This window comes from Ranitomeya imitator, chromosome 6, assembly GCF_032444005.1.
Source record: "Ranitomeya imitator isolate aRanImi1 chromosome 6, aRanImi1.pri, whole genome shotgun sequence".
Classification (NCBI taxonomy): Eukaryota; Metazoa; Chordata; class Amphibia; order Anura; family Dendrobatidae; genus Ranitomeya; species Ranitomeya imitator.
This window is the reverse complement of record NC_091287.1, coordinates 576,405,026-576,417,939: the sequence shown is the minus strand read 5'-3', so window position 1 is coordinate 576,417,939 and position 12,914 is coordinate 576,405,026. Positions and strand designations below refer to the sequence as shown.

At 46.0% G+C, this 12,914-nt stretch overlaps 1 protein-coding gene across 2 annotated transcripts in view; it reads right to left on the bottom strand.

Annotated features, from left to right (window-relative positions):
* LOC138643275 (microtubule-actin cross-linking factor 1, isoforms 6/7-like) overlaps nt 1-12,914 on the bottom strand; it is a 367,371-nt gene that overhangs the window by 207,281 nt on the left and 147,176 nt on the right. For both annotated transcript variants that reach the window (XM_069732207.1, XM_069732208.1), the window contains 3 exons: nt 5,740-6,310; nt 4,045-4,116; nt 893-1,042 (listed from right to left, as the gene is read on the bottom strand). In XM_069732207.1, coding sequence (XP_069588308.1) covers nt 893-1,042; nt 4,045-4,116; nt 5,740-6,264 — 747 coding nt within the window. In that variant the 5' untranslated portion in view covers nt 6,265-6,310. The remainder of the gene's footprint in view (nt 1-892; nt 1,043-4,044; nt 4,117-5,739; nt 6,311-12,914) is intronic.

The following is a 12,914-nucleotide window of genomic DNA, read 5'->3' as shown; positions in this document are numbered from 1 at the left end:
AGGGACTGCGGTCAGTACAGATACCACTTCCTTCAGAGCTCGTTCCATGTTGCTCCTAAACCACCAGATCATAACACAGGACACATGTAATATAATCCACAGATAATACAGGACACGTGTAATATTATCCAGATAATACAGGACACACGTGTAATATAATCCACAGAGAATACTGGACACACGTGTAATATAATCCACAGAGAATACAGGACACACATGTAATATAATCCACAGAGAATACAGGACACACGTGTAATATAATCCACAGAGAATACAGGACACGTGTAATATAATCCACAGAGAATACAGGACACGTGTAATATAATCCACAGAGAATACAGGACACACGTGTAATATAATCTACAGATAATACAGGACACACGTGTAATATAATCCACAGAGAATACAGGACATACGTGTAATATAATCCACAGAGAATACAGGACACACATGTAATATAATCCACAGAGAATACAGGACATGTGTAATATAATCCACAGAGAATACAGGACACACGTGTAATATAATCCACAGAGAATACAGGACACACGTGTAATATAATCTACAGATAATACAGGACACATGTAATATAATCCACAGAGAATACAGGACACGTGTAATATAATCCACAGAGAATACAGGATACGTGTAATGTAATCCACAGATAATACAGGACACGTGTAATATAATCCACAGAGAATACAGGACACACATGTAATATAATCCACAGATAATACAGGACACACGTGTAATATAATCCACAGAGAATACAGGACACACATGTAATATAATCCACAGATAATACAGGACACATGTAATATAATCCACAGAGAATACTGGACACACGTGTAATATAATCCACAGAGAATCCAGGGCAGATCCCCGATCTCACCTTCTGCTCCTGGAGCTGGGCCTTCACCACTTTGGCCTCGGAGGACAGAGGCTTCTGGGCCTCCATCAGATCCTCCATTTCCGACACCCAGCTGAGGACAGTCTCCAGGTTTTCAGGGGGTTCCGGCAGAGCCAAAGCATGATGAGAAACCTGCAACATAAACGGTCATGAGTACAGCCCGAGATGTCTATACCATGTGATGTCACCACACATCACACAGGATGACACGTCTATACCACGTGATGTCACCACTTATCACACAGGATGACACGTCTATACCAGGTGATGTCACCACACATCACACAGGATGACACATCTATACCACGTGATGTCACCACACATCACACAGGATGACACGTCTATACCACGTGATGTCACCACTTATCACACAGGATGACACGTCTATACCAGGTGATGTCACCACATATCACACAGGATGACACGTCTATACCATGTGATGTCACCACACATCACACAGGATGACACGTCTATACCACGTGATGTCACCACTTATCACACAGGATGACACGTCTATACCAGGTGATGTCACCACATATCACACAGGATGACACATCTATACCACGTGATGTCACCACACATCACACAGGATGACACGTCTATACCATGCGGTGCCACTACATATGATACTGGAGGACACGTATATACCACGTGATGTCACCACTTATCACACAGGATGACACGTCTATACCAGGTGATGTCACCACATATCACACAGGATGACACATCTATACCACGTGATGTCACCACACATCACACAGGATGACACGTCTATACCACGTGATGTCACCACATATCACACAGGATGACACATCTATACCAGGTGATGTCACCACATATCACACAGGATGACACGTCTATACCAGGTGATGTCACCACATATCACACAGGATGACACGTCTATACCACGTGATGTCACCACACATCACACAGGATGACACGTCTATACCACGTGATGTCACCACTTATCACACAGGATGACACGTCTATACCAGGTGATGTCACCACATATCACACAGGATGACACGTCTATACCATGTGATGTCACCACACATCACACAGGATGACACGTCTATACCACGTGATGTCACCACTTATCACACAGGATGACACGTCTATACCAGGTGATGTCACCACATATCACACAGGATGACACATCTATACCACGTGATGTCACCACACATCACACAGGATGACACGTCTATACCATGCGGTGCCACTACATATGATACTGGAGGACACGTATATACCACGTGATGTCACCACTTATCACACAGGATGACACGTCTATACCAGGTGATGTCACCACATATCACACAGGATGACACATTTATACCAGGTGATGTCACCACATATCACACAGGATGACACATCTATACCACGTGATGTCACCACATATCACACAGGATGACACGTCTATACCACGTGATGTCACCACATATCACACAGGATGACACATTTATACCAGGTGATGTCACCACATATCACACAGGATGACACGTCTATACCAGGTGATGTCACCACATATCACACAGGATGACACGTCTATACCACGTGATGTCACCACATATCACACAGGATGACACATTTATACCAGGTGATGTCACCACATATCACACAGGATGACACGTCTATACCAGGTGATGTCACCACATATCACACAGGATGACACATCTATACCACGTGATGTCACCACATATCACACAGGATGACACATTTATACCAGGTGATGTCACCACATATCACACAGGATGACACGTCTATACCAGGTGATGTCACCACATATCACACAGGATGACACATTTATTCCAGGTGATGTCACCACATATCACACAGGATGACACGTCTATACCAGGTGATGTCACCACATATCACACAGGATGACACATCTATACCACGTGATGTCACCACATATCACACAGGATGACACGTCTATACCAGGTGATGTCACCACATATCACACAGGATGACACATTTATACCAGGTGATGTCACCACATATCACACAGGATGACACGTCTATACCAGGTGATGTCACCACATATCACACAGGATGACACATCTATACCACGTGATGTCACCACATATCACACAGGATGACACATTTATACCAGGTGATGTCACCACATATCACACAGGATGACACGTCTATACCAGGTGATGTCACCACATATCACACAGGATGACACATTTATACCAGGTGATGTCACCACATATCACACAGGATGACACGTCTATACCAGGTGATGTCACCACATATCACACAGGATGACACATCTATACCACGTGATGTCACCACATATCACACAGGATGACACATTTATACCAGGTGATGTCACCACATATCACACAGGATGACACATCTATACCACGTGATGTCACCACATATCACACAGGATGACACATTTATACCAGGTGATGTCACCACATATCACACAGGATGACACGTCTATACCAGGTGATGTCACCACATATCACACAGGATGACACGTCTATACCAGGTGATGTCACCACATATCACACAGGATGACACGTCTATACCAGGTGATGTCACCACATATCACACAGGATGACACATTTATACCAGGTGATGTCACCACATATCACACAGGATGACACGTCTATAGCACGTGATGTCACCACATATCACACAGGATGACACATTTATACCAGGTGATGTCACCACATATCACAGGGGATGACACATCTATGCCACGTGATGTCACTACATATCACAGGGGATGACACATCTATGCCATGTGATGTCACCACATATCACACAGGATGACACATCTATACCACGTGATGTCACCACATATCACACAGGATGACACATCTATACCACGTGATGTCACCACATATCACGCAGGATGACACGTCTATACCACGTGATGTCATCACATATCACACAGGATGACACATCTATGCCACGTGATGTCACCACATATCACACAGGATGACACATCAATACCACGTGATGTCACCACATATCACGCAGGATGACACGTCTATACCACGTGATGTCACCACATATCACAGGGGATGACACATCTACACCACGTGATGTCACACCACATATCACAGGGGATGACACGTGATGTCACAGTATACCGTATAGAACAGTCCACTATGTACCGTCTTGCTGTAGGCGTCCCATTTCCCCACTTGGTACTGAGATTCTGTCTGGGCCTCACGACTCGTCTGTACCTGGAAACACATTTATCACAGGTTATGGCTCTCGTGGTCTCGTTATCTCGTGGTCAGACTCGTGTACAGCGGGGAGCAGAGTATGATGTTTTTGGGGCCACACGTGTCCAGGAAATTAACCCCTAGTATCGTGGCATGAACTTCTCCAGATACCATTACATGGGAGATTTTCGACTGCACAGTGAAACATTTCATGAAGAACTCGTGTAACGTTTCCATAACTGTAAAACAAACTCGACATAAAACCACGCAGCGGAAAATCAGCACAAGATTGCCCTATATATTGTAAAATATTAAATAGTAAATGATAAAATGTCTCATCCCCTGTAGACACTGTAACAGTAGTCCAGCTCTGCTCACAATGTATTTTATGCTTTGATCTACGACTGAACCATTAGATCTCTGGGAGTTTCTGTATCAGAAGGATCTAGAGAAGCTTGTACAATGGGCAGTGACTAATAGAATGGTATTTAACAGGGAGAAATGCAAGATTCTACGTCTGGGCAAGAAAAATTAAAATTACTTGTACAGAATGGGAGGAATAGAACTAAGCAACAGCTCGTGTGAAAAAGACTTGGGTATACTACTAGATCACAGAATGCACATGAGTCAACAGTGTGATGCAGCAGCAAACAGTTCTAGGAGGTATTAAGAGAGTCTAGATCACGTGAAGTAATTCTCCCCCTCTACTCCTCCTAGGTCAGTCCTCATCAGAAACACTGTGTCCAGTTCTGGGCACCACAATTTAAAAAAGACATTGAAACACTGGAGCAAGTTCAGAGAAGAGCTACCAGGATGGTGAGCAGACTGCAAAATATGGCCTACAAGGAACGGTTAAAGGATCTGGGAATGTTTAGCTGCAAAAAAGGCTAAGAGGAGACTTAATAGCCGTCTACCAAAATCTGCAGGGCCGTCACAGTGTAGTGGGATTATCATTATTCTCATTAGCACATGGAAACGTGAGAAGCAATGGAATGAAACGGAAAGGGAGAAGACACAGATTAGATATTAGATAGTGAGGGCGATCAATGAGTGGAACAGGCAGCCACATGAGGTGGTAAGTTCTTCTTCAATGGAAGTGTTCAAACAGAGGCTGGACAGACATCTGTCTGAGATGGTTTAGTGACTCCTGCATTGAGCAGGGGGTTGGATACGAGGTCCCTGGAGGTCCCTGTGACTCTGGAGGTCTCTTCCAACTCTGACATTCTAGGATTCCATAATTCTATACATAACTAGAGCTTATTGGGAAAGAAGGCTCCTGGGTTTTGCAAATAAGTGAGGCACCCCAGAAGCGTACAGAGAAGAGAGGGGTCCCCGTGGACACTCACATCAGAGGGGTCCTGTGGGCACACAAATCAGAGGGGCCCCATAGACACACACATCAGAGGTGCCCCGTGGGAACACATACTGTATCAGAGGGGCCCCGTGGGCAAACACATCAGGGGAGCCTCACAGGCACGCAGACTAATGCTCTGGGCATGTTGACACCACCCATGGGGTCGGAGTTGGGCCCTCGGGGTCACCGTTGTGGCCCTATAGAATAACCATTCTGGAGATTTTCCAATGATGGCTTTATTACAGCTGACTGATGTGAGCGGTCAGTCGCTATAGTTACATATTGACCTCGGCCAGCTCGCCGGCACGCTCCGTCAGCACTTTCACGGTCCTGGTGATGACAGGTTCTCCACTCTTGTCTCCGGTCGGATATTGAGTCACCTCCACAATCTCGGTGACAACGGTCTCCGTCACCTCTGTCACCTCCGTCACCTCCCTGGTGGCGAGCGGCTGCCATGAGCAGCTGCTTCCAGAGGCCCTCTGCACGCTGCCCCTCTGGAGCGTCCATATGTTGCCGCCATGGTCGGGTGTGGACCTGGGTGTCTCCCGGCGGACCTGCTGGACGTTGGCATCGGCGTTGTTCTGTTTTGGCAGCGGATCTTTGGTTTGTGTTTTGCCGGTTGCCGTGGAGACGTTCAGTTCCTTGTCGTTCAGCCGCTCATTCTTCCTGTCCACGGTGGATGCGGCGCCGGACTCCACATTGTTCCTCACACTCTGGATGTCTATGATGGACTCCTTCAAACAACCTTCTTTCAGGCTCTGCTGGGATTTCTTGTCCCCCAGACAGCCGGGCCGGCTGACAGAATTACCCATGGTCCCTGGATGGCACAGGAGCGTCAGACATCAGTGCAGTGCCGGCCTGAAATAGAAACCAAAAGTGTCATTAATACCAGAGACATGACCGCAGCCACAACACCGAGACACAGATCAATGGGCGAGAGGTGATCTGTTCTCCAGAGCGACCAATCACAGCACAGCTCTCTTCCTACCAGTGCAGAGAGACAGGTGAGAGCTGACCTGTGATTGGCTGCTGAGTGCAACAGTTGTTCATTAGATTTATCAAATAATGTGCCCAGGACAGAGATCACATGACCGCCAGACCAATAGTCACATGACCAGTGACCACCAGACCAATGGTGATCATGTGACCAGTGACCGCTAAACTAGTGATCAGTGACCGCCAGACCAGTGATCACGTGATCAGTGACCGCCAGGCCGCCAGAACAGTGACGAACAGACCAGTGACTGACAGATTCGTGATCACATGACCAGTGTCTGCCAGACCATTGATCTCGTGACCAATGAACGCTAGCCCAGTGATCACGTGACCCGTGGCAACCAGAAGTGTGACGAACAGACCAGTGACTGTCCAGTGTCTATATATGTACATGTATGACCCGGTCACCGGCCAGTATATGTATATGTACATGTATGACCCGGTCACCGGCCAGTATGTGTATATGTACATGTGTGACCCGGTCACCGGCCAGTATGTGTATATGTACATGTATGACCAGGTCACCGGCCAGTATATGTATATGTACATGTATGACCCGGTCACCGGCCAGTATGTGTATATGTACATGTATGACCCGGTCACCGGCCAGTATGTGTATATGTACATGTGTGACCCGGTCACCGGCCAGTATGTGTATATGTACATGTATGACCAGGTCACCGGCCAGTATATGTATATGTACATGTATGACCCGGTCACCGGCCAGTATGTGTATATGTACATGTATGACCCGGTCACCGGCCAGTATGTGTATATGTACATGTATGACCAGGTCACCGGCCAGTATATGTATATGTACATGTATGATCCGGTCACCGGCCAATATGTGTATATATACATGTGTGACCCGGTTACCGGCCAGTATGTGTATATGTACATGTGTGACCCGGTTACCGGCCAGTATGTGTATATGTACATGTATGACCCGGTCACCGGCCAGTATGTGTATATATACATGTGTGACCCGGTTACCGGCCAGTATGTGTATATGTACATGTATGACCAGGTCACCGGCCAGTATATGTATATGTACATGTATGACCCGGTCAACGGCCAGTATGTGTATATGTACATGTATGATCTGGTCACCGGCCAGTATGTGTATATGTATATGTATGATCCGGTCACCGGCCAGTATGTGTATATGTACATGTATGATCCGGTTACCGGCCAGTATGTGTATATGTACATGTATGACCCGGTCACCGGCCATTCTCTTTTGTGTCTTCAGGTTTCTTGGTGGTGTGTGAACATGTTCTTACAGACTTGTTCACTGTGCAAGTAGCCCATGTGTTCCTGTTTCCATGATTGTTCTCTTGTGTCTACAAGACTGGGGAGTTCCACCACTCCTCTTGGGCTAGCTGCACAAAAGCTGTTCTACCCTGTATGCACACATGGATTTTTCCTCTCTGAACCCTGTTCACACAGTTTATATACAGATGATCAGGTTTTTAAATACATCAGATAGGGATTGCATACATTAGTTAGGACTGCTCTGATAAGGGTATACCGTGAAGATTGGTAGAGCAGCTTAGTATACATTTTTTGCAAAAAACGTATCAACCAAATACCCTGTTATTTACATCTTTTACTAGCACTTGCGGATTACTGCAAACATTTTTTCAAACTGAGTGTTTTTGGTTTTACCATTCTCTTTTGTGTCTTCTTGTGTATATGTACATGTATGATCCGGTTACCGGCCAGTATGTGTATATGTACATGTATGACCCGGTCACCGGCCAGTATGTGTATATGTACAGTGAGGCAAAAAAGTATTTAGTCAGTCAGCAATAGTGCAAGTTCCACCACTTAAAAAGATGAGAGGCGTCTGTAATTTACATCATAGGTAGACCTCAACTATGGGAGACAAACTGAGAAAAAAAAATCCAGAAAATCACATTGTTTGTTTTTTTAACATTTTATTTGCATATTATGGTGGAAAATAAGTATTTGGTCAGAAACAAAATTTCATCTCAATACTTTGTAATATATCCTTTGTTGGCAATGACAGAGGTCAAACGTTTTCTGTAAGTCTTCACAAGGTTGCCACACACTGTTGTTGGTATGTTGGCCCATTCCTCCATGCAGATCTCCTCTAGAGCAGTGATGTTTTTGGCTTTTCGCTTGGCAACACGGACTTTCAACTCCCTCCAAAGGTTTTCTATGGGGTTGAGATCTGGAGACTGGCTAGGCCACTCCAGGACCTTAAAATGCTTCTTACGAAGCCACTCCTTCGTTGCCCTGGCGGTGTGCTTTGGATCATTGTCATGTTGAAAGACCCAGCCACGTTTCATCTTCAATGCCCTTGCTGATGGAAGGAGGTTTGCACTCAAAATCTCACGATACATGGCCCCATTCATTCTTTCATGTACCCGGATCAGTCGTCCTGGCCCCTTTGCAGAGAAACAGCCCCAAAGCATGATGTTTCCACCACCATGCTTTACAGTAGGTATGGTGTTTGATGGATGCAACTCAGTATTCTTTTTCCTCCAAACACGACAAGTTGTGTTTCTACCAAACAGTTCCAGTTTGGTTTCATCAGACCATAGGACATTCTCCCAAAACTCCTCTGGATCATCCAAATGCTCTCTAGCAAACTTCAGACGGGCCCGGACATGTACTGGCTTAAGCAGTGGGACACGTCTGGCACTGCAGGATCTGAGTCCATGGTGGCGTAGTGTGTTACTTATGGTAGGCCTTGTTACATTGGTCCCAGCTCTCTGAAGTTCATTCACTAGGTCCCCCCGTGTGGTTCTGGGATTTTTGCTCACCGTTCTTGTGATCATTCTGACCCCACGGGGTGGGATTTTGCGTGGAGCCCCAGATCGAGGGAGATTATCAGTGGTCTTGTATGTCTTCCATTTTCTAATTATTGCTCCCACTGTTGATTTCTTCACTCCAAGCTGGTTGGCTATTGCAGATTCAGTCTTCCCAGCCTGGTGCAGGGCTACAACTTTGTTTCTGGTGTCCTTTGACAGCTCTTTGGTCTTCACCATAGTGGAGTTTGGCGTCAGACTGTTTGAGGGTGTGCACAGGTGTCTTTTTATACTGATAACAAGTTTAAACAGGAGCCATTACTACAGGTAATGAGTGGAGGAAAGAGGAGACTCTTAAAGAAGAAGTTACAGGTCTGTGAGAGCCAGAAATCTTGATTGTTTGTTTCTGACCAAATACTTATTTTCCACCATAATATGCAAATAAATTGTTAAAAAAACAGACAATGCGATTTTCTGGATTTTTTTTTCTCAGTTTGTCTCCCATAGTTGAGGTCTACCTATGATGTAAATTACAGACGCCTCTCATCTTTTTAAGTGGTGGAACTTGCACTATTGCTGACTGACTAAATACTTTTTTGCCCCACTGTACATGTATGACCCGGTCACCGGCCGGTATGTGTATATGTACATGTATGACCCGGTTACCGGCCGGTATGTGTATATGTACATGTATGACCCGGTCACCGGCCAGTATATGTATATGTACATGTATGACCCGGTTACCGGCCAGTATGTGTATATGTACATGTATGACCCGGTCACCGGCCAGTATATGTATATGTACATGTATGACCCGGTCACCGGCCAGTATGTGTATATGTACATGTATGACCCGGTCACCGGCCAGTATGTGCATATGTACATGTATGATCCGGTCACCGGCCAGTATGTGTATATCTACATGTATGATCCGGTTACCGGCCAGTATGTGTATATGTACATGTATGACCCGGTCACCGGCCAGTATGTGTATATGTACATGTATGACCCGGTCACCGGCCAGTATATGTATATGTACATGTATGACCCGGTTACCGGCCAGTATGTGTATATGTACATGTATGACCCGGTCACCGGCCAGTATGTGTATATGTACATGTATGACCCGGTCACCGGCCAGTATGTGTATATGTACATGTATGACCCGGTCACCGGCCAGTATGTGTATATGTACATGTATGATCCGGTCACCGGCCAGTATGTGTATATGTACATGTATGATCCGGTTACCGGCCAGTATGTGTATATGTACATGTATGACCCGGTCACCGGCCAGTATGTGTATATGTACATGTATGACCCGGTCACTGGCCAGTATGTGTATATGTACATGTATGAGCCGGTCACCGGCCAGTATGTGTATATGTACATGTATGATCCGGTCACCGGCCAGTATGTGTATATGTACATGTATGACCCGGTCACCGGCCAGTATGTGTATATGTACATGTATGACCCGGTCACCGTCCAGTATGTGTATATGTACATGTATGACCCGGTCACAGGCCAGTATGTGTAAATGTACATGTATGACCCGGTCACCGGCCAGTATGTGTATATGTACATGTATGACCCGGTCACCGGCCAGTATGTGTATATGTACATGTATGACCCGGTCACCGGCCAGTATGTGTATATGTACATGTATGACCCGGTCACCGGCCAGTATGTGTATATGTACATGTATGATCCGGTCACCGACCAGTATGTGTATATGTACATGTATGATCCGGTCACCGGCCAGTATGTGTATATGTACATGTATGACCCGGTCACCGGCCAGTATGTGTATATGTACATGTATGATCCGATCACCGGCCAGTATGTGTATATGTACATGTATGACCCGGTCACCGGCCAGTATGTGTATATGTACATGTATGATCCGATCACCGGCCAGTATGTGTATATGTACATGTATGACCCGGTCACCGGCCAGTATGTGTATGTACATGTATGATCCGGTCACCGGCCAGTATGTGTATATGTACATGTATGATCCGGTCACCGGCCAGTATGTGTATATGTACATGTATGACCCGGTCACCGGCCAGTATGTGTATATGTACATGTATGACCCGGTCACCGGCCAGTATGTGTATATGTACATGTATGACCCGGTCACCGGCCAGTATGTGTATATGTACATGTATGATCCGGTCACCGACCAGTATGTGTATATGTACATGTATGATCCGGTCACCGGCCAGTATGTGTATATGTACATGTATGACCCGGTCACCGGCCAGTATGTGTATATGTACATGTATGATCCGATCACCGGCCAGTATGTGTATATGTACATGTATGACCCGGTCACCGGCCAGTATGTGTATATGTACATGTATGACCCGGGCAAAGGCCAGTATCTGTATATGTACATGTATGACCCGGTCACCGGCCAGTATGTGTATATGTACATGTATGACCCGGTCACCGGCCAGTATGTGTATATGTACATGTATGACCCGGTCACCGGCCAGTATGTGTATATGTACATGTATGATCCGATCACCGGCCAGTATGTGTATATGTACATGTATGACCCGGTCACCGGCCAGTATGTGTATATGTACATGTATGATCCGGGCACCGGCCAGTATGTGTATATGTACATGTATGACCCGGGCCCCGGCCAGTATGTGTATATGTACATGTATGACCCGGTCACCGGACAGTATGTGTATATGTACATGTATGACCCGGTCACCGGCCAGTATGTGTATGTACATGTATGATCCGGTCACCGGCCAGTATGTGTATATGTACATGTATGATTCGGTCACCGGCCAGTATGTGTATATGTACATGTATGACCCGGTCACCGGCCAGTATGTGTATATGTACATGTATGACCCGGTCACCGGCCAGTATGTGTATATGTACATGTATGACCCGGTCACCGGCCAGTATGTGTATATGTACATGTATGATCCGGTCACCGACCAGTATGTGTATATGTACATGTATGATCCGGTCACCGGCCAGTATGTGTATATGTACATGTATGACCCGGTCACCGGCCAGTATGTGTATATGTACATGTATGACCCGATCACCGGCCAGTATGTGTATATGTACATGTATGACCCGGTCACCGGCCAGTATGTGTATATGTACATGTATGACCCGGGCAAAGGCCAGTATCTGTATATGTACATGTATGACCCGGTCACCGGCCAGTATGTGTATATGTACATGTATGACCCGGTCACCGGCCAGTATGTGTATATGTACATGTATGATCCGGTCACCGGCCAGTATCTGTATATGTACATGTATGACCCGGTCACCGGCCAGTATGTGTATATGTACATGTATGACCCGGTCACCGGCCAGTATGTGTATATGTACATGTATGACCCGGTCACCGCCCAGTGTCTGTATATGTACATGTATGACCCGGTCACCGGCCAGTATGTGTATATGTACATGTATGACCCGGGCACCGGACAGTATGTGTATATGTACATGTATAACCCGGTCACCGGACAGTATGTGTATATGTACATGTATGACCCGGTCACCGGCCAGTATGTGTATATGTACATGTATGACCCGGTCACCGGCCAGTATGTGTATGTACATGTATGATCCGGTCACCGGCCAGTATGTGTATATGTACATGTATGACCCGGTCACCGGCCAGTATCTGTATATGTACATGT